Source organism: Trachemys scripta, chromosome 1, assembly GCF_013100865.1.
Source record: "Trachemys scripta elegans isolate TJP31775 chromosome 1, CAS_Tse_1.0, whole genome shotgun sequence".
NCBI classification, from domain to species: domain Eukaryota; kingdom Metazoa; phylum Chordata; order Testudines; family Emydidae; genus Trachemys; species Trachemys scripta.
Window position 1 is genome coordinate 123,740,951 of NC_048298.1, and position 23,780 is coordinate 123,764,730.

Sequence of the window (23,780 nt, forward strand, 5' to 3'; positions counted from 1 at the left end):
TGTGTGTGTGTGAACGAGAGATGCATTTGCTCCTATTGTGTTTTAAAACCGAATACCCTCCCTGTAATAAAATGGTGTTGTAGTTTATACGATTATATTATCTATAACCCCAAATATGACATTTTTGAGCATGTACCGGTTGTTCTCCCACAAACAAGTATGCTCTAAACATACCAGAGCCAGAACAGCAGTGAAATGGTTATCAACACCATCCTATAGAATGAGCCTGACACAGAGACAGTATTGAAGAAACTATTTCCCCTCTTTTATCTGCCTACTCCGAGCTTCAGTTTCTTTCTTTTGCTCTGAGTGCAAAATGTCCAGAATAAGTGTACATCAAAACCTGGTAAAACCTTTTGAAGTATGTCTGTAATGCACAGAATTGATTTCTTCACGGAAATAATATTCATTGCGTATGTCCTGCAGAAGTTAGAGTATGGTGCACAACAACAGAGTTGTCTAGAATTTGCAGTTGTCTGGCTGGCAAGCCATGTGAGAAGGCATAGACTGTCACTACTGTCAATAATTTTTTTTTCGTGATGACTACTATTGAAATCAGAATAAGATGACAACATTTCATTTAGCCTTTGTAAAGATTCTGAGTGGAAATGTAGAAATAGTCCACGGGATTTAGACCCATTGATTTTACATGGAAGATGTGTGTGTAAATCCTCTAGATTGCTTTGAAATGTTCAGTCTCTGACTATAGTAGTTAAAATATTATTAAAGTTTAGGAGCTATCCGGTATTTGGACCCTTCTTGGAATTGCTGTTTAGACTAGCCTGGAGATTAAGTGCTCTCTATCTTCGTTATTTATTTAAATCTGATTATTTCCTGTACGCTTTAAAATATGCATTTTAATGTTCTTTCATCTTTAACAAAAGATGAAGCATCAATAGCTTGATTCTTGCTGGCCAGACCTAGTTATCATGGATCAAACTTTATAGGATTTCCAGAGCAGCGATGCAGTTTATTTTCATTTACAGCTAAGGTGCCTGGAGTCCACGTGCATTGAAACCACGTGAGCATTTGCTATCTACTAAATACAATGCAAAGCCCTAGAAAATAAATAAAATGCTAAGCCCAAATACCCATGTGGTTTCTGTATAACAGGAAGCATTTTATTTGTGCAGTTACAAAATTTGAGATATGGCCAGTTCCCCAAGTAGTGATAGAGCGCAGGAAAAGGATAATAAGCTAAAGGTTTGTGTATCTGCTACACCATCATTATGTTCCATAGATTAATTCAACCAGGGAAAGCACTGTCAAGAAATTCATTTATCCCGTTCCGGGACAGCTTACGCAGACAAAGCTCCCACTGACTGCAGGATCTGACCCATGAAGTCTATTTATGTCCACGAGTAATGTAATTTAGAAGAGCGCCTCCAAAGAAGGCGCGATTTCGTTGTCGTTTTCTGTATACTGCCACAATAGCAAAACAAATGTTCAGACAGAACCATCATTCGGTTTCTGTTCATCAGTTATTTTTATTGATCACATGTGCTTAGAAGGAGAAAAAAATGCCCTCCCGCCTTTTCAAACACATGCCCGATTTTACTAGATTAACTGATGCTGAAAAGACAAGGGTGCAACATTTCAAGATCATGAAGACACGCCAGACTATATGTGCCCTATGCCGTTGCGAGGTGACATGAAAAGCCAGCACATTATAGTTTCATGCTGCGACCTGGTGAACAGGGCATCCACCTCTACAGGAGGAATCATCTTCCCAGAATGTATCCAAATGGATTAAATGGCTCCACCGGATTAAATAAATGGCTCCACTGTTATCAAATAGTTAAAGGGCTTTCGACCTCCTTTCTCTCCCTCGCGCCCCCTCCCGCATGTTAATCTGACTTTCCATTCACAGTCAATTTTGTTTTCTTTTGTTCCAGTGCTGAAATATGTTCCTTACCTGTTCTCTGTGAGAGAATAAAACGAAAGGAAGCATCACATTGACAGCACTGGTTTCAATTTAGCCCAGAGTTCCATCAGTGGACTCCACCTTTACAAAGCTTGTATCTATTATTCTCAGACTTTACTTTTTTATTTGCAGCTGTGGTACTGCTATTATTTTTAATTTGCATTTTTTCTAACAGTCTCTGTCGTTATGCAACTTTTGCGGGCAATACTTATTTGCAATATCTGACAGTAATATTTTAATCCTGGTTGAAAACTAAAGGAAATGCTTGCTTAAATATGAGATGTTTTAACCTGCCTGAGTTGAGGGGTTGGGGTTTTTTCATTTTGTTATTTTTTTAATTCGAATCTCAATTGAGGATAAAACGATGATTATTCCTATTTTTGTCTCCGGTGCTGCAGGTGAAGTGTTTGCCATAACAATGCAATAGTATTTAAAATGTGAATAATTCAGAAATCTCCCCATGCTCAGTCCTCTGATTTCCCGTGTTAAATAATTGGCGAAATAGTTAAGGAGAGGACTCATTATTGGTTCTCAATATGAAGTAATGCTTTATCTCGTGCCCGTCACTCTTGCAAAACTCTCAGTCAAGTCACAGAATGGAAAGTAAGTCAATGGCAATTTTGCCTAAGTGAAGACTGCTGGATCGGAATTATACCCTCTTGTCCTAATGACAAATGCCAGTTTCTTCGTTAAATTAAAAGCGCTGACACCCAATTTCCACATTCATCATTGGGTAGGCAAATGTGTATTTGATGCTTCCTTTCTGAGGCTTTAGTTTGCCAGCGTCCTCTCATTATTTAAGTGGAGCTTTTGCAACACTTTATTAAGGTTTTAGTATTTTTTCCATAGCAAATAAAATAACTGCAAATAACTCTTTGCTATGTTGGCAAAACAACACTCGTATTCATACTGCAAATTAAACCCAAAAGCACTAGAAGGCAGACTGCTACTTTATCATCCCATCCTTTCCTTTCTATGCAAAAACCTGACTCCAAAAAGGTATCATTACAGCCAAAGGATATAGTTTCAACAAAATGGTAGTTCCAGAGCTTGATGAAAGAGGAAATAATTGTATCCCACATGTCTAGCCTCGAAGTAGCCCAGGATCTCAGAGCAAATTTCTCTGCTATTGTTCAGGGAAAGTGAAATATCATCATCCCCTTAAAGGAATGGTGAAAGATCTGATGGAGTTTCTATACGAGGTTTTACAGTTCTTGCTACACACTCGTTTTTAGTTATGGGGACAATTCATCAATATCCTTTTGTTTTTGTTCTGAATTCTCTTTTTTAAAGTTGCATGTTTAATGTCTAACAACAAATGTCTGCCCCTCCAGACGTTACCATATTCCAAATCTTCTGTTCATTTAATTATAAAGCCACTATGGAAATGAATCTAGTCTAACAAAGTCATTCCCTTGTACTGCAAACTATTTGGTCTTGTCTTTTCGCTGTGAGAGATCTCTTTCTTTAGCTATCTAGGCATGTACAGTGTTCTCATCGTTGTGGTATCTAATATCTGAATACATATATGGGCCAAATTCGTTCCTCATTTACAACGGTGTAAATCTAAACCTTAAGGATGACAGACGTTAGCACTATATTACATGATGACACAAATTAGTTAGCTAAAAAGAAAAGCAAAAAACAGCTAAAAATGCTAAAAAGCTTCAAAAACAGAGTAGGCTTTCAGGAAAAATCGAATATATATCCAGCAGATACCCCTGGGAAACAGTACCAGCTAACTTTCCCCCTGTATGCATATAGGCCAGTGCAGAAAAAAATCGATTAAAGGCAAGGGGCTGTTCTGCCAAGGCAAGATCCTTAGCAACGTGAAAGATACCCAATCATTCCGATTCTGTCTATCTGGTCCCCTTACGGTAGTGTCTGAGGGGATAGTTGTAACTCTTTCAACTTCGCGTTGTTATTTTCAGTGTTTTCTTATTGCTGAGTGGAGCTTCGCTTTTTCACTTAACGTACCCTCTGCTTCCTTCCCCTGACCTGAAGAAGAGCTCTGTGTAGCTCAACAGCTTAGACTTCTACCAGCAGAAGTTGGTCTAATAAAATATATTATTATCCCACCTATATTGTCTTTCTAATGCACTACTAACGGGCAATCTTACATTTATTTCCTGTGTCCTGCCACATGCAGTTACTGGAGTTCTGTACCCTGAATCCATTTCAGTAAAGACAACACATCTGGTTAAAAGAAGAACAGGAGTACTTGTGGCACCTTAGAGACTAACAAATTTATTAGAGCGAAAGCTTATGCTCTAATAAATTTGTTAGTCTCTAAGGTGCCACAAGTACTCCTGTTCTTCTTTTTGCGGATACAGACTAACACGGCTGCTACTCTGAAACATCTGGTTAAACCGACACCTGCGAATAGCAGAGCTATGTGTAATGGGGACCTGGGGAAAAAACTAGCTTCTGCCCACTAGGCAACCTGCGGGAAACACTTCGGAAAGCCAGTCCATTGAGCCACATTTCTTGGCTTTCCTATCCCACTGTAAATAAGGGCATCCTCTCCTCATGCCAATTATCTACAGCCCTCTGATTCCTTCGAGATGGCTAGCTGGGTGATGGGAGAGTGTAAGCAGTGCTTGAGCTAGTTATTTTCCCATCAGTAAACTGGCCTTTTTGAGCTGATTTTTCCCTTGTGTGATCTTAATGCTCTGCTATTCTGTTCACTTGATTACGGATTTCCTCCCTCTGCCCTTCCTTCCCCCCACCCTCAACTCTATGATATGTTGCCCCTGCATTGCACTGCAGAGTACTGCACTGCTTTCTGAAGCTGCTCCGCTTGCAGGGAGCAACACAAAATATCATGTTAGGTAGGTGGTGCGGCTCTATTAAAAAAGTCAAGCGTGTAAAACAATATCAAAGGAAGAGGAGGGTAAGGGATGGCTGATGTAGTTTGTGCTCCAAAGCTGTATAACATTATGGCTTGGAGGGAGGTGGATGAGGGTGGAAGATGAACCCTAGTCTTTTACCAAGAGGCACTCTACATTAGGTACTGTGGCACTTTATAGACTAATAGACGTATTGGAACATGAGCTTTCGTGGGTGAATGCCCACTTCGTCAGATGCATCTGACGAAGTGGGTATTCACCCACGAAAGCTCATGCTCCTATACGTCTGTTAGTCTATAAGGTGCCACAGGACTCTTTGCTGCTTTTACAGATCCAGACTAACACGGCTACCCCTCTGATACTCTACATTATGCTGGATTGTGGTGCAGTGCCTGTATGACTGAGTCTTTCTGACTGCACTCAGTGCAATTATCCTCACTTTAATATAATTGCAGCTCCTCCCTGTCCCCCCCCATACCTGTATTGATTTCAAACTGAGAAGCAAGAATTTTCAGATTACAACCCACCTTATGCATTCTTGATCATTTAAAAAAAAAATCCCGCAGCTATGCTAAGGCAGGATCTTTTAAGAGTTTGCAGCTCGACAGGTAAGAACTCGGCTGGGGCTCAGGAATGTGGAAATACAACTCAAGTCAGCCTATAAGGTGACTGAGTGAGAGAGAGAAACTTGGCAACTAAAATAACATAGTGATCTAGATCATTGTGGTCAAACAACAAGCAAACATTTGACTCCCCAATAGCCCCGCTAACATGTGGTCTGGAATGGCTGCAGTCAATGAGCAGAACACGGCAGCGATAGCCCTTGGTTCCTGGTGCGGTTCAGGGTTGTTTTATCAGAGAGGTAGACGGACCAGTTGTCAAGTTAATTTCAACACGTCTGTGTGATGGATAGAAGCGCAAATTGTGTCTAGGCCTGCATAAAAAAAAAATCCCTGAGAGCAGGTTCAGACCAGGGATTTTCCCTCGCCCCCCCCCCTCCTTTGACTACTTAAACTCTGCTCTATTGTCTCATCTCATCAATAGTGGCTGAGCTAACTCCGTCAGGTTTCTGAGGGACTGTATGCCAGAGCTAATATTTAGATTCGATTAAATAATCCAAAATAATCCAAAAATCTCCCCTCACGGCCAAACTGGTCCCTGCAGACTGAAAGTTACTGTAGATTCTATTCGCCGGTCTCTTTTAAAGCAGTGGCATTCTGATTAGAATCACAATAAGGCATTTAAAAGAAATACACATTTTCACTGTTGTTTTGCTGATGGATGTGAAGCCTCAACACGTCTTCAAAGACACGGGGAGACAAATATCACACATTTTTGGCAATATATTTTGTTCACAAGTTTGATCCAAAAACCAGAGGATTAGTGCGGACAATCACTTACCCTAGTTTGACATAGATGACTCCAAAGCATAGAAACACGTAGAAAATCCACTTTCGAAAGTTTCTGTGCATGATCTAGAGAATGGACTGAGCCATAAAAAATGCACAAAAAGTAGAACTGATCTCTGCCGATTAAATCCCAGTCAAGAGCATGTCTGAGGCTACACAAAAACGGAGCCGGTCGAACTGTAAAAACTCAACAACGTTCAGACAAGATTTTTTTTCTAAAACCATGGTGACCAAAACTGATTCTGATATTGGGGGGAGGGAAGGGGGGGGGGGACAGAAAGAGTTTATCAAAAAGGCAAATCAAAAACCCAGGACAGCCCGTCTGAGAGAGAAAATGAGCAAGCCCTGATCTTGATCAACTACCTCATAGAGCCCTCAAGTTCAATGTGTTTTTACTTGTTCTGACTTCCCCAGGTGACACCACGTATCTTGCAAGCTGTGGCTCCAGGTAGGAGGAGGATCTCTTTCACTCTCACACTTTCACTCTCTCTCTCTTTCTCCTCCCCTCCTCCCCCGCCCGTGTGTGCGTGTCAGAATCTACCGCATCTCATCCTTTACACACACATATGTAATGCAATAAAGCAGTCACTAAAACATTTGTCTCTCGTGGAGCAGTGTGGCTAGCTTGTTTATTTATTTTGCAAAATAGATGGTTAAAACTTTTTTTAAAGCGAAGAAAGCCAGCTCTTCCATGTCTGTGTATATGTCGTTATATGCTGTACAATATAGTGTGTGTCTATATCTGTATCTTGCTAGAGAGCTGAATGTGTGTATACCTGTAGACACGCCTATCATTGAATGGGGTGGTAGTTATATACAGTCTTGCAAAACAAGAAAGCATTCTTCCTCCTTTAAGAAATACCCAGCTTCTTAGCGAGGTTTAAGTTATCCAGTTCGGTCTGCCTCAGGGTGCATAGAGATTAATACCTCCCAATTTATATTCAGTAATTGATACTCAAGCCTGTTTAGACGTCGAATTTTTTAAATCTCACTGGTTTTGAGATCTGTTCCATTTACTCCCACAATCTGTGGGAATGTTTGTTCTGATATACTGTACTATATGTGTCTTGTGTCTATGCATACATCTGTAGGCATATGCATATATAAATAGCTCACATACATACTCATCTGTGTGTTTGTGTAAGTTATATATACCTACACCTATGCATATACACATGCGCATATAATTTTAGTAACCGGAAACCTATAAAGCTATCTGCACCTTACAAAGAGAAACAGCGAAATACACACCGATACAAATGTAAACAAAAGCAGGCAGTGACAAACAAAAGCAGATAGTGAACACAAAACTGATTGTAAGCCATCTTCCTTTGCCTGAGAACACATTTTTGTAAATGCATCAATCTGTGCTGCTTATATATACTTGAAAACTGTACATCGTTTTCTAGATGACCCAAAAGATTAACTAGTTAATAATGTCTGGATTTTCGTACCCTGAGCCACGATCAATGGTAACCCCTTTCGCGCACCCACTTAGCAGATCTCGTTAAAACCCTTAGAGAGCTACTGAAAAGAACATCTATTTTGGAGGAGGTATGAACACAGCGAGGTGCTACAAAATGCTCACAGAAAGGGAGCAAAGTGAAACAAGAAAAGGAAAACCGTGCAGAGGTATTGATTTTCCGTATCTCTCTAGCTCCTGTGGAGTGAGGGAGGAATGACAGACCGAGCCTGCTAACTTTGTTCAGGATTGAGCTCAATTATCTCTCGCTGCTGATCAGTAAAACCATTCTGTCTTTCCCCCATACATGCCTCACATTTCATTCTTTAATAATCAACGAGCTGGCTATCACAGGCAACCAGCCCTCCCCCAGAGCACTTCATATACATATTTCCTTATATGTAATCATCAGTCACGTCTTTCTTTAATGCTGTTTTTTAATATCTTGGACAATCTTAGTCTTATTGATTTTCTGACATGCTCATTGTAACTGTTTTAAGTTTATGTTCTCACAAAAGAGAGCACGGTCCCTTTTTGAAAATATATAGGGGTAAAACCGTTTTCGTATTCTGATCCACACTGCTTATATCTCATATCCTAAAATCTTCAACCAAGAATTGTTAGGAAAACGTCCTTTAATCTGCATTCCCCCGCCAGGTTTTTGTAATTCTCAGACCTTTTCAGAACAGAATTGTAATTATGGACTCCTTTACCCCGCCTTCTCCCGGGTTTTAGACCTAGCCTTTCTGCTGGGCATGTTTTTGAACGTGGTTGTAGTAGGTGGAGCTCTCGGGTAGATGGGTGGTCCACACTGGAGATGCAAAAGTCCTTTCCTTGCTTGGACAGAAAACGTTAACACGTTTTCTGGAATGACCCGGGATGACTGAAAAAGGTAATTGAGATGTTCAGCGGACTGTGGCAGGAGCAGAGATGGTGAAAGTAGATATCTCGCAAGAATTTGGCTTCCTAACCCGTCAAAATTCATTTAGTATCCTTTGGGGGCAGAGCCTGGGTTGGATGCACGTCGCCCCCTGATGGAAATAAGGCAAATATTCTGCTTTTCACAGGGCAGCATCTGCGAGCTATGGGATAACACTGCCACCTAGAGGAAGGAAGTGTCCACCGGAGCAGCTTAGTGTTGACAAGCTGTCAACACTAAACAGGGCCTTTATCTTGAGAAACGAAGAAGAGGAAGAGAAAAGAGGGAGGCAGGAGGATTAATCTTGGAACTTCCCCTCTTGCTTAGCTCCACACTCTTGACACCTTTTGTCTGGGATTTTTGATAAGCATGTGTATGGATCAAGAGGACTAATTATCCAGTTTAAATAATCAGATCTAAATAACAGGAACAGCTGTTCCTCTTCCTCCATTCCCATTTATCACTCTGCAACCCACTCCCCTTACCCAATGCTGGGTGGACAAATTAACTGTCTAGGACACACTGTGAAAGGTGGGGTTTTAAATAGCCCTGGACAGGTACCTGGCTGATATCCTCTGAAATATGGCAGAGTAGATCTCTGAATGGTCCCCGGTCATAGGACTGGGAGTAGTGCTCTGCCACTGACCCTTTGAGTGAGCTCAGTTTGCCTCAGGCTGCTAAGCCATGATGCCCATTTTTGTAGAGTGATTTGATAGCTAGGGATTAAAATGTCATGAAAGTGCAAATGATTATTTATTAGAGCTTCTCTGTTTGCAGACATTATTCATCCTCAGACTGTTTGGTGTTTGTGATGACTAGACTGGACTTATTTAGCTAAAAGTGCTGATGCGCTGCTAGAATGGTTAAACAGTATGGTGTGCATATGCTTGGAGTGTCTTTCCCAGACCTAAAGAAGAGCCCTGTGTGGCTGAAAAGCTTGTCTCCCTCACCAACAGAAGGTGGTCCAATAAAAGATATTACCTCACCCACCTTGTATCTCTATTGTTCAGTTGTTAGTGGTCAAGCGGTATAAAATACTTTTTTTATTTTTCAGACGAAAAGGGAACAGAAAGTTCTTATAATTCAGGAGTTATGGTTTATGGTGTTAGTTTACATATTCATCTCTTAGCTTGGACATAAAGAGAGACTAGTTAATCCTAGGTTTATTTCTGGTCAGCTACACTTTCTAGTCCTCACTTCATTTTGGTTCTCTGACTAGCATAATTCTGCAACGTCTTGGTTATAAACATTTTGTAGTTGTTTAGTTGTTCCATTGATTTTTTTTATATATATAATCATGGAAACATTGATATTGATCTTAAATTATATTAAAATCTTATCACGAAACTTAAATAATTTAAAGCCATATCTGACCTGATGGTGTCCATTTAAAAATAAATCTATTGCCCAACCCAACCCCATCCCATATATAATCAGCTTTATGCAGAATGTTCTTCAAATTAATTTACTGGACATGATAGGAGACTAACGGCGAAAATTATTTTTACTTCCAAACCAGAAGTTTTCTGTTTATTTCTAAGCTAGTTTAGGTACATTCTTGAGGCTGAAACCCCAAAGGGTCTTCTCAAATCAGTACTCACAAGTTCATATATTGATTTCAACTGTTGAAGTAAAACAAACAAACAAACTGGTTTTCTGCATAGAAAAGCCAGGGCCAGCATTACGGGGTAGCAAGCATGGCAATTGCCCAGGGCCCCATACCACGGGTGGGCACTGCAACGCTAAGTTGCTCAGGCTTCTGCTTCAGCTCCGGGTGGCGTGGCTCTGGGCTCCAGGCTTCAGCCCCATGCGGTGGGACTTCAACTTTCTGTCCTGGACCCCAGCAACATTGTAACTGCTATATGGTCTGTATATATCCTGTGTATTGTGTGTCTTATTTTGTTGCGCTGCTTTGTTATATGATTTTTAAAGGTCATTCTATTGTGTTTTACTATGTGCTATGTATTCTTTTCTTCTTTTCGTGCTTTATTACATATATTGTAACTACTTATTTCTTTTAAATACATATGATTTTGTTTTTGAAGAATTACTGCTTGTGGTGTCCATCCTTAAGCAGAAGGCTGTATCAGTGTCCTTCCAAGGGTTAGCAGAATTAGCCTGCTCTGGGGAATCCTCTGGGAGTCAGAGATAAGCCCTCTGATAATACCCTGGCAATTCCTATAGGGCAAGCTAACCCCTTTCTACCCATTTGGATGGAGCAAGGTATAGTGCCCTATGCGAATTTGAGAGCTCTCAAATTGGTGTCCCAAAACCATTGTTGGCGTGCCTTTTGGTCCAAATTCTGGGGTAACACCCCAACTCTGTAGCCCAGATCCACCACAAACACACACACATCCTGGGTCAGAGGGGTTTCCCCCATACCTAGGAGAAGGTACCTACACAAGTTACCACAGACCCAGTCTGTAGTAGCGAGCTCTGAAGTGCCCTGAGAGTTTGGCTAAGGGAGACTATGGTAAAATATTGCTGGCATGGTCCTAGTTACCAGTGCTTCTGGACAGGGCCATCCCTAGGGGGGTGCAGGGCCTGGGGCAAAAGTGATGTCAATTCCCGGACCGACCGCGCCGGGGGCGGGAAGGGGAGGCTGGGAGAGGCGGTACCTCTCCAAACAACCAGGCATAGTCCCCCGCACACTCCGCCCCCCCCGAGGGCCCCGCTTCGGTGGTGCTGCTGGGCTCCAGGGCGCTGGGGTCACACTGCCCACGTTCCCGGGGCTGGAAAAGCTGCAGAGCCGCCATGCGCTCTCCCTCCCGGTGCGCTATCCCTCAGGTTGAAGGGGCTGGGCTGGGGGGTAGCCTAAGCCTCCCCCAGCCAGCGGTTCACCTGCTGCCCATGTGGCACCAGCCTGCGGGGCCCCCCAAAGCGCAGGGCCTGAAGCCGTCACGCCGATTTGCCCTTCCCTAGGGATGGCTCTGCTTCTGGTCCACAGGTTTTGGACAATCCCAGCACTTTCCTTAGCTCACACCTGTGGGTTTCAGCTTGTGGAAGCGGAGAGAAGCATAGGGTTTCATAAGCCAGTGTGTAGATTTACCAGCTGAGGAAAGAAACTTTAAAATGCCAGTTACAGGTCATGTCACATCCCTTTTCTCAGGGCTTACTTTATTTCCAAGAATAAGACTTAAAATCAGAACAAATCAAGCTACTGGATAATAACAATCCAAGCTTCAGTTGGCTAGGAGGCGAGAGAATACATCCCTCCCCTATGGGAACCTGGTTTACAGCTGCTTCCTCTTTCCTTGTGTAACTCTGCTTAGATTCAACATATAACGGGCAGGAACATGGTAACCGCTTATATCCTGGAGCACCTTTACCTCTTGTCACAGGCCTGGGTGAGCCACAGGAATACCTGTCTACATTTATCCGATCTAGCCACTGGCTGGCACTGCTGTTCCATGCAATTGTTGATGAGGAATTATTATCTAGCTCTAAGAAAACAAAAACATACAAAAATGTTTCTTGAAAATATAGAGATGAAAATTAAAGAAAAAAAAGACAGCTATGGGTTAAAATAAGGAAAGTGGAAATAAGAAGGACAAAACAGGCTAGCATCTTATACCTGATCTTTCCTATGATTAGTGTTTAATCTTTGGAGGTATAGTGTATTCTTTTGGTGCAACCAGATAACCCCAATGGACATTAATTCCTGTGCTCTTTTCGCATGTAGTAATCCCATCAATTTCAGTGACAGTTCTAACAGCAAAAGAAACACCTGACGTTATGTATATCTGCATTAAGAAGAAAATAATTCTCAGTAAGTCTAGATTAATGGCCTCTGTCAGCTAACTTGTATGTTAATGAGTGCTTAATGCTATGCGTGAATGTTAGATATGTGTAATGTATAAATATTTAATGCCTATGCATGTTTATTAGATATGTATAATTACATACTATCTATGCTTAATTGCATATGTGTATAGTACCTGTGTTCCCACTCTTCATCTTCTACTTGATGCCTCTGTGCTATTTGTCAGGCTGCTCCCTATGCTTGTGCAGCTAGCTGCCTCATTTTCTGCCTTCACATCTCTCCTTAAAGCTCACTCCTTTCAGCTAGCATGGGCTGCCAACCTCCACTCCAGGCAGGGCCAGTGGTCGCCATGGGCTGCAGGATTTGGGGGGTGGCATTTTGCTGTCCTCGGCGGCAATTCGGCTGCGGGGGTCCTTCTGTTCTGCGTCTTCGGGGCGCTTTGGCAGTGAGTCCTTCACTCGCTCCGGAAGGACCCCCACCGCCAAATGCTCTGAGGAGGAGCGCTGCCGCCTAGGGCGGCAAAAACCCTGGCGCCGCTCCTAATTCTAGGGCCATCTTCTTCCAGACCTGGTTTCAGCAAAAGGGTGTCAAACACATTTGCTGGAGAAGACTGAATTCCACTTTTAGTTATGGGCCACAGGCTGAGGTAAAAATTTAGGATGGCACACACCCCACAGTACACAGCAGGATGCCCACTGATGTCAATGGAAGGTTTGCACAAAGATCAAGGGTGGAATCTGGCTTTTATATAGCACCTATCACTCAGTAGGAAAATATATCCCCCTCTTGGGCCACCTTTCTATCTGCCCTCTGTTTCTCTTCCTTCCCCATCTTCCTATTTCTCTCCCTATTCCCTGTCTTTACACCTCTTCTGTTTTTATCCCTCTGCATTCTCTTCCCTGCAGCAATTGCCATCTTCCACTTCCCTTTTACCCCTCACCTCATTCCATCCGCTAAAATAATCAACAGTGAAATAGTTAATGTTGACGTAAAAGTGTCATCATTTTAGTTGACATGCCAATGAGATTAACAGAAGACAGAGAAGTTCACAGCTCTCCTAGCCTTTACTTTAGGTTCTCTGTAGACCCAGAAAGGCAGCATTGAATTGGTTTACCCTTAGTTCCCATTTGGAAAGTTTTGTTCACAAATATAAGGGCTAAAAATGTATTTAAAAACAAAAATAAAAGCTGAGATGTCGTTCAGGCCACATAAATATATGGGAGGGGAGGGAGGCAAATGCTTGACACCTCTGCACTCAGGGCCGGCTCCAGGCACCAGCATTCCAAGCAGGTGCTTGAGGTGGCAATCTGCAAGGGGTGGCAGTCCATGTGTTTTTGCCGCCCCAAGCAGCACACCGAATTGCCACCTCGGACAGTGGGGCAGTCCGTGTGCCGTTACGGCGGCACACGCGTTTCCGCGGCGGTGGCAATTTGGCGGCAGCTTCTATGTTCACTTGCCTGCGGCGGCAATTCGGCAGCTTCTGTCTTCCGGCTGAAGACAGAAGTTGCCACCGAAGTGCCACCACCGTGGAAATGCGTGTGCCGCCCTAACGGCACATGGACTGCCCCTGCCGTCCGGGGCAGCAATTCGGCGCGCTGCTTGGGGTGGCAAAAACAGTAGAGCCAGTCTTGTCTGCACTAAAGCATGTGAAGAGTCCTACTTGAGTTAAGAAGACCCTTCATATCCTTCAAGTTAAATGTATGCTTACGTGGATTGGGGCCTAGCCTTGTTCATATGTCCTCTCTTCTCTTCTCCAGTTTTGCTTGCCATCATTGGCGGTGTGTGTCTAATATAGGCTGTGGGTACTTCAGGCCTTGTTTTCCTCTGCATCTGTATGTGAATGGCATCCCTGAACCTTCCTCCACTTCCACACATTATGCAGTAGCTGATTGTCCTGCACATGTGGTGAAGTGCATTGCATGATACATAGATGCTGGAACCTTTAAAGTTATGCATATATATCATTGGAATCATGTACATATTGAGGGCTAACGGATGACTCTGCTCTTAGCTGTTGTCCTGGTAGTATTCTTCTATCCTTCATAAAAGCATTGCAGGGTATAAAAGTATGTCTTCCTGGTGGAGGAGTTCTGAAATGGGATGGAGATTGACTAACTGGAGAATTTTAGCCTCTCCACAATACTTACTTGGGTTTCATACAGCACCATTTGAACCAGATGTCTCTGGATCTCATTTATTGAAGTGAATTGCTCCATACTGAGAAAAAGGATGGTCCAGTAATTAGGGCAGTAGCCTGAGACTTGAGAGACCTCCGTTCAAATCCCTGCTCTGCCACAAACTTCCTTTGTGACCTTGAGCAGGTCACTGAGGCCCAGATCCACAAAGGTATGTAGGCTCCTGATTTCTATTGAAATCAATTAAGAGCTTACATACCTTTGTGGATCTGGGCCTTAGCCTCTCTGTGTCTCGGTTTCCCATCTGTAAAATGGGGATAATGATACTACCTTAACTCACAAAGGTATTAAATATATTAACAATTGTGAAGCACTTTGAGATCTACTGATGAAAAGCACTCTATAAGACCTAGATGTTGTTACTGTAATGGCTAACACTTCTATCCCTCCTCATATAGAAGAACTATGTAATCGTCTTGTAACTGGAGCGTTTATACAACTTCTAGTTAATCAGAGATCCAAAGACAGGCCAGAGGGGTCACCTAATTTTGTGATACTTCAAAGAGAACTTTCATTCCATAATTCAATAAATATATTACAATGACGTAAATATACTAGGCCAAATTCTGCTGTCTGATACCTTGGAATTACCCCAGTGTAACTGCTGAATGCAGTGCATTACACTGAGTTTAATGGCGTTTACACCAGAATGAAGATAAAATAAAATTTGTCCAGTATTTTCAGCTGGAATAGCATAATCTTGTACCAATGGTTTTCATTTCATTTAAACTGTAACCTCTTTTTTATTTTTTAGGAAATTCTATGGTTTTCAAAATCAACAGTTACACTGAAGCACCATTTTTACAATCAAATTCAGAATTCAGAAGTTTATTCTGATAAAAATGAAGCGCTCCTTTTATTTTTTTCTAATTCCTATCTTGGAGACTTCCTGGTGTCTTTGTTTGCCAGTGGATGATGGGCTCTTTCAGTTATTTATGCCTTTAGATCCAGGGTACAAACAGGCTGTATTATCATTAAATTATACAGTCTTCTTAAAAACCTGGATCACCTGGATCGATCAGTCTTCAGCTGTCATTAAGACTGCACTGATCACAACACATCCGCCATTCTTCTCGCATTCTTGCCTTTCTTCTCCACGTTCATCCTAAATGTTTAACAATGTCCTCTTCCCATCTTCTTGGAGGCCCACCAGGTTGTCTTTTCTGTTCTCGTGGGTACCACTCAGTAATGATTGCAGTCCACCTATTGTCTGTGAACCGTGCTATGTGGCCCATTTATTATATCTGCTTTCCATGAGAATATCTTTCACACCGCTGCGTTCTCTAATCATTTCATTTGGGATACGATCCAGAAGGGAAATTCCCAACATAGCTCGTTCCATTGCCCTTTCAGCTACTGACAACCGCTGTTCTTCTCTCTTCGTCAGTGCCCAGGTTTCACTGCCATACAGCATGGCTGGCAGCACTGTTGAATTGAAGATATTTGTATGTGTGGTCTTGTCGATTTTTCTTTTGAGGACGTCCTTGATGGAATTAAATGCACACTGTCCTGCCCGAATCCTTCTCGAGAGTTATCCATTCATGTCTTGGCGCATATTAACTTCTTGGCCCAAATACACATACTGGTCCATTTCTTCTCCTGTTACCGTTATTCAGGCTTTTCTTAAGACATCTGATCGCATGTATTTCGTTTTGCAACGGTTCATTTTCAGACCGACCTGACTGCTTTTCTTGTCGCGTCTTCGTAGCATGCTCTGCAGTTGGTTGGTGCTTTTGGCAATTAGTACGATGTCGTCCGCGAAGCTGAGATGAGATAATTGTTCTCCATTTATATTAACACAACTCATCCAATTGATCTTGTTTGTAACCATTTCAAGGCAGGCGGTAAATAGTTTTGGTGAAATCGTATCTCCTTGCTTTATGCCTTTCTCAATTGGGATGCAGAGGGGAGTTTCGAGGAGAATAATGTCTGTTGTATATCCAGTATTCGCTTCCTGTAACAAACTGATGTACTGCATATTATGCCCTGCTCTGCGAGCACCTTTAATATTGCATTGAACTCGACGCTATCTACGGCCTTTTCAGTCTATGGAAGCAATGCACAGTGGGAGTTTGTATTCCCTCACTCTTTCTAGAAGCTGGCTAAGGGTAAATATATGGTCGATCATGCTGAAATTTCTTCGAAATCCTGCCTGCTCTCTCGCTGTTGTTCATCCAGACTCTGCAAGAGTCGGGTTCATTATCACCTTTGTAAAGAGTTTATAGATATGAGAGAGCCGGCATATAGGGCGATAGTTCTTAAGATTTTCTTGATCCCCCTTTTTGTACAGCAAGTTGGTATTTGACTCCTTCCAGCTTGATGGTATTTTCCTCTTCGAGATATCGACTGAATCTTAAAGTGAGGGCCTTCCAAAGTTTTTCGCCTCCTGCAGAAATCATTTCTGATGTTATTCCATCTTTGCCTGGAGCTTTTCCCTTCTTCATCTGGTGTAGTGCACTTCGGACTTCGCTGACGATTATTGGGGGGACACGTTCTTCTGACTCTTGGAATGTTGGGAGAGGGAGGTTGATTCTTGAACAGCTCTGTATAGAAGTCCTTGCAGACCTCCCCCATCCATGCTCTGTCAATTACTGTCTCTCCATCCTTGTTCTTCAATGCTGTTATGGGGATAGCTCAGTGGTTTGAGCATTGGCCCACTAAACCCAGGGTTATGAGTTCAATCCTTGAGGGGGCCACTTAGGGATCTGGGGCAAAATTGGTACTTGGTCCTCCTAGTGAAGGCAGGGGACTGGACTCAATGACCTTTCAAGGTCCCTTCCAGTTCTAAGAGATAGGATATCTTTATTTATTATAGGTTGTTATCCGAGCTCCTTTTCATATTTCTCCGCTTCTCTAACAAGCTTTTTGTTTCGTTCGAGATTCTTCCCTTTGCCTTCTTCATCTTTTCAATTTCAGCTGCTTTTATGCAACATCTCAGCTTGTCAGCAAAGATACTATAGTCCTCATCACACTTTTCCATCTGGCTCCAGTCAAACCCAGAAATCGCTTTCTTCAGCTTTGCTTCATCGAATGTCGTAGGCGCTGTTTCCTGTTTGCCATCTGTAAAGCTTTCTTTTCCACTACTTCATCAAAAATCAACTTCGCTCTAAGCAGGCGATGGTCACTGCCAGTGTTGAAGGGCTGCACCACAGAGACATGCGCCTTTTATTGACTAAATGCGCCTTTTATTGACTAAAATATAATCAATTTCATTCTTACTCTTCGTGTTTGGCGCGATCCACGTCCACCTTTTTGCAATCTTCTTTTTGTACCAGGTGTTTGCCATATACAGTTCTTTTGTTTCTGCCATCGTTACCAGCCTTTCTCCTCTTTCATTTCTTTTGCCGCTGCCGTATCTCCCTATGAACTTTTCGCCAGCTTTCCCTCACCCAACCTTAGCGTTGAAATCTCCCATTGTAACAGTGTAAGTGGACTTTTGCGCGAGGGCTCTTTCGAGCTCTTGGTAGAATTCTTCCACTTCTTCGTCCTCACTTGCACTTGTGGGAGAGTAGGCCTGGATGACCTTGAGGATAGCTTTTGACTCCATCTGACGATGCAGCACACCAATATGTTATGATATTAGCTGGCACGATATGACTTTCGAAACCCAATCCTTACTGACGATAAATCCGACTCCTCCAACGTTTCTAGCGCCATCTCCCTTTCCGAGCATCACAGCTCTTCCATCCTTCCAGTTGACTTCCAACTCCTTCTTTCACCCGGTTTCGCAGATACTGAGGATATCGCATCTTATCTTTTTCTTCTCCTCCATCAGATGGTTTAACGTTTCCTCCCTCGCCAGTGACCTACAATTGTAAGTACACACAGCGAGGGCTGTCCTTTTCCATGTTGGCCTGGCACCTGACATTTTTAGCAACCTCTCGTTGCTCAATTTCCACTCCACCACCGAAGAATGCTTTGATGACACGCAGGGGAACAAAGACCCATTTACTCGTGTTGTTTTAGCAATTTACTTTAAGCCATCCCATTGGCTAGGTGGGCAGGCATACGTACCTCCTCAAGCTTAGCTAGCCTTCAACCTGTAAGGGGAAGAAAAAACGCTCTTTCCTCTGAGAGAGCAATCCCTCTTCTTGGATTGGATAGTCCGACACCTTTGTAGCATGGTTAGACCTACCAGGGTATATGCCCCGATACCATAGTTGTCAGATGGCCAGGGTCACCACTGCACCACGATGAGGCGCTGAGGTAGGATTTTGCAGCGGCCTCTTAAAACAGTCTTTCACATCTTGGGTCACTGTGTTAGGGTTGCCAGGCATCTGGTTTTCGACCAGAATGCCGGGCAGAAAAGGGACCATGGCGGCTCCAGTCAGCACTGCTGACTGGGCCATTAAAAGTCCAGTTGGTGGTGCTGCGGGTCTAAGGCAGGCTAGTCCCTCCCTGTCCTGGAATCATGCTGTGCCCCAGAAGTGGCCAGCAGGTCCAACTCCTAGGCGGGGGCGCCGCGGGGCTCTGTGTGATGTTCTGCCCTGAGTACCGGCTCCGCACTCCCATTAGCCGGGAACTGTGACCAATGGGAGCTGGGGGGGGGGGCTGTGCCTGTGGGCGAGAACACAGTGCAGTGCCTCCTAGCTCCCTCCCTAGGAGCCAAACCTGTTGGCCACTTCCGGGGCACAGCATGGAGCCAGGACAGGCAAGGAGCCTGCCTTAGCCCCGCTGCCCAGGAGCCGCCGGAGGTAAGCCTGCGCCTCAGCCCTGAGGTCCAACCCCTGTGCCCCAGCCCCGAGCCCCCTCCAAACCTGGAGCCCCCTCCTGAACCCCAAACCCCTCATCCCCGCTCCCCTGAGCTTGCACCCCAGCCGGAACCGTCACCCACTCTGCACCCCAACCCGCTGCCCTAGCCCAGAGCCCCCTCCCATACTCTGAACCCCTCATCCCCAGCCCCAACCCAGAGCCCACACCCTCAGCCCAGACCCCAGACCCACTCCTTCACCCCAACTGCCTGCCACAACCTGTAGCCCCCCCCCCCCCCCTGAATCTCTCAGCCCCCCCCCCAGCCTGGAGCCCCCTCTTGCACCCCAAACCCCTCATCCCCAGCCCCATCTCAGAGCTTGCACCCCCAGCCCAAAGCCCGTACCCACTCACACACTCCAACCCCACTGCCTCAACCCACAGCTCCTTCCCACATCCTTCGGATCCTAAATACCTTTGACGGTCTGGGCCTTGTAGCCCAAAGCTCACATCTAGGTTCTTACCTACTCTCCCATTCCCTCCAGCAATACTAGAGCTTAATTCCTCATGTACTCAGTACAGTTCAGTTCATAATATAGGAAGATCGTAGCCATAATCCCTGATTTGAAAGAGTTCAAAGCTTTTTTCTCATCTAGAAAAAAAATTACTCCCCAGGAATGCAAATTGACCAGGTAACTCATCACCTCATTACACAAAAATCCTTAATTTAACTAATTGCAAACAGACAAACCTGACACAAAATTGGCCACCTGCCTCCTAAGCTAAATTTCCCAGAAAAGCACCGGGTCTAAGGTCAAAGTACATATCCCTTCCCAGATATAAAAGCTCCATCCAAGCTACTCTCCATCAGAGGAAGTGCTTCCTATAAGAAGGATGGTCAACTCAAGAAACAGTGTAACAGCTGCTCCCCCCCAATGGCATATTTAATCAACTTCAGCAACACAATAAAGGTACATTTTGATAATGATTACATGGTTTGGGAAATGTTATGTATTTTGTAACTGGGCTTTTAAACATTTACTTCTGCTAGAAATAATGCTTTAAATGATTCTTTCATCAACATTCTATTAAAGTACCAGTCTTTTTAAGGCTTGTTTATGCACCATTTACATTGTAATGATTTAATCTGTTTTAATTCAAATAGCTTGTCTCAGTGCACATCTGTGTGTGCCCTCTTTGATTTCAAAATATGTGCTATTTCAGCTTTGCGTAAGTTGATTTAAAAAAAAATACTCCAATGCTTTGGATTTATTTACTTGCTGATACTGCTATATTGCCAAATCTTGTGATGCTGGCTCTTTTTCTTAAAGCCCCAGGTGCTGGATTCACCTGACTAGGTGAGAATCTCAACACTTCTTCCCCCCCCCCCCCCCCCCGCCGTAAAGCAAGTTTTTAGTCCTCATGGTTGCAGAGAAATGCTTGAAAACATATGTGATCCCTCTCAGCCCTCAAAAGGCAATGACACCATAAGGCAAATAAGAATCCAAAAGCTTCTATTTAAGCCAATCTCATGATTTTGTGGAGGCCCAACTCATTATTTTTGAATACCTGGGTTGGCAATGCTGATGCTGCCCTAACATAAACACTAGGATGTGGTCTGCTCAGCAGCCTATCTGCTTTATCCAGCTATCATTGAACTCTCTCTTTCTGTCTACTAGGAAATGGCAAATTTGGTTGAAAGTTAAAGTAATGTTTAAAAACAAAGACATAAACCCTGAGCTTATACTCTTAAAAAATACATAAGTTCTCAATAAGCAGATTTCTGGGTAGAAACAAATGCCCATTGATTTCTCCCTTAAAGTTGTGTGCAAAACTAACTGTCTAACATAGCTCATTTTTTCTTGTCTCTTTTCCCATTAGTACTGTGTCCTATTTTCTAACACTTTAGTTCCCTTCAATCTTTCTCTCATCACATTGGCTTCTAATTTGCTGAAACTACAACAAAAATGGAATAGTCAGAGTTCTATTATATGACCATATCACACATGATGATTGTCCACAGTTTGAAAATACTCTAGAAAGACTTACTACCATTCCCCTCACCCCCTTAAATCACTTTCAACAATTCAGCAAATAGCGATTAGTCTCCTCACATGTGTCCAATTTAGAATCACTGAACTACAAGGATGGCTTATCTAGAAATCATTCCTACATTCCCTTTGCATTATACTAAGCCTCTCTTTTATCTGCATAAGTTGCAGGATATCTTATCTGGCTCCAACTCAGTTAAATATGGGGGTGCTAATACACACCCTGTGGTATTTTGTGCTGTTATAAACAACTTATGGAACATTTAAAAACCGCATGCTTCAGTTCCAGATGATTTAACTGTTTGATTTTAATCAGATTCTGATTAACCACAGTACAAGATTTCTGTAGAGACCAAGGCCCAACTCCACAAAAAGACTTAGGTGATTAACACCCAGTTTAGGAACCTAAAGGCAAAATTTAGGTGCCACTGAGATCCTCAAAACCCTTGCTCTGCTGCTGCCTAACACTGGAGGTACCCAAGATCCCATTAGTCTATGGCAGGGGTCGGCAACCTCTGGCACGTGGCTCGCCAGGGAAAGCCCCTGGTGGGTCGGGCCAGTTTGTTTACCTGCTGCGTCAGCAGGTTCAGCCGATCACGGTTCCCACTGGCCGCAGTTCGCCGTCCCAGGCCAATGGGGGAGGCGGGAAGCCGTGGCCAGCATATCCCTCGCCCGCGCCACATCCCCCAGCCCCCATTGGCCTGGAGCAGCGAACCGCGATCAGTGGGAGCTGCGATTGGCCGAACCTGCCAACACGGCAGGTAAACAAACTGGCCCGGGCCTGCCAGGGTGCTTACCCTGGCGAGCCACGTGCCAGAGGTTGCCAACCCCTGGTCTATGGGATATTCTGATGTGAGTGTCTCAATCTCTCCTGTTGAAGCTGTTCCACTTTATATAAATATGCATTGGCCCAGAGAGTGTGAGAATGTCCATTTTCCTGAGTGCACTCAGCTAAGAGATGGGTAAACTCAAGCTCAAATTCCTTCTCACCAAGCAGAGGGGAGGAATTGAACTGGGGTTTCCCACATCCAGGGTGACTTCCTAATCACTGGGCTAAAGGTTATTTGAGTCCAACAAGCTCGTCTGATACCAGGGGAACCATGTCAGAGCAAGCAGTTATAAATACACCATCTTCCTTTCTTCAAATGTTGCTAAATGTGATGTGCTGAAGCTGTGACCAACTTCCCATGAGCTGAATCTTTGCTCTTCGTGGCTGGTGAAGAACAATGGGGATGTTTTGAGCCCATTACAGACCAGGATTGTTGATGCTTCCGTAGATAAAGGCAGGTCAGCAGCCTTTTTTTGATAATTGGTGGTGAGCCCACTCCTCAAAAATCCATCTCTTGAAATTAATACCCTCCTCAATTCCTCTTAGGAGAAATGATTGTGTTATTGTCACATATTGAATAATATGTGTCTTTGGCCCCTGGTCTGATTACATATATGGCTACAATATAGGTGAAAAGGTTAACTGTTGCTGACAACCTCCTTATAGAGGTAGACACAGGTAATGTGATCTTTGCTGACCTTGTTAGATATATCAGTAGCTTTTGATAATGATGACTGTATGGTATTGATGATTTATTCAGGGAGCCTTGTGTGGGTATGGAAAAGGATTTTCACTGGGTCCATTTCTTCTCCTCAGAGATGCACCGAAGGGTGGTATTAACTTACTCAATCCTGTCTGAGGGCGCACAGGTGGAGTTCTGTTGGGTATAATCTTGTCACCCTTCTTCGATGTGTCAATTGCTAAATACAAAAGATTTTCTGCTTCCCCAATGAGTTAGAGAAGTGGGAAGAGAGAGGCTGAAAAGTGAACTTCAACCTGGTTCAGATAATGATGCTGACAAGTAGATAGAAACATATGGAGGGAAATGGTTCAGGGTGATGAGGGTACCTTCAATTAAGATAGAAACAAATGTCAAACATCTCAGTCAAAAGCTACCATGTCCCAGCAAGAACTATTACCCATCCAAATTTATGTGTGTAAGTAAAACTCTTCATAGTGTAACATATACTCCTCCTGTTCTATATCTAAGCCACTGCTCTACCAGTGGGCCATCTATTGAAAGGAGATTGTGAGCACCTTCATCCTATGCCAAAGCAGTTATTGGCTCATACTCTACCTTCATTTCTTTGTTTCTTGAGTCATATTAGGCATCATGCATGCTATGGCAAACAACCTTCCACACACAGAATTTTGATGGTATGACTAACTGAATACTTCTTGAGATTTACATAGAGGCAGAACTCATTTAATTGGTCTCATTTGTACCTCTTTTGTTCAAACTATTGCTTTCCATTTCTCTTTCAACAATTGTTACTGCTTTTACCACTCACTGGTTTTCTTCCTCTGAGTTTACAAGATGCTACTGACCACACAAACTAAAAGTATCATCCTGTACTTGGATTCTCACCAAAACACATGCCTAAATGTCTTATTAGGGTTTTTTTGCTAAATTTTTCTGCCTCCCATTTTCCCTTCACTACAGTTCCCAATCTTCATAAAACCATATGCG

The 23,780-nt window shown here is 43.3% G+C and overlaps 1 protein-coding gene across 1 annotated transcript in view; it reads right to left on the minus strand.

The window, feature by feature from the left end:
- WNT7B (Wnt family member 7B) overlaps positions 1-6,446 on the minus strand; it is a 136,656-nt gene extending 130,210 nt beyond the window's left edge. The window contains exon 1 of the mRNA XM_034758161.1: positions 6,175-6,446. Coding sequence (XP_034614052.1) covers positions 6,175-6,245 — 71 coding nt within the window. The 5' untranslated portion in view covers positions 6,246-6,446. The remainder of the gene's footprint in view (positions 1-6,174) is intronic.
- Between the last annotated feature and the right edge of the window lie 17,334 nt (positions 6,447-23,780).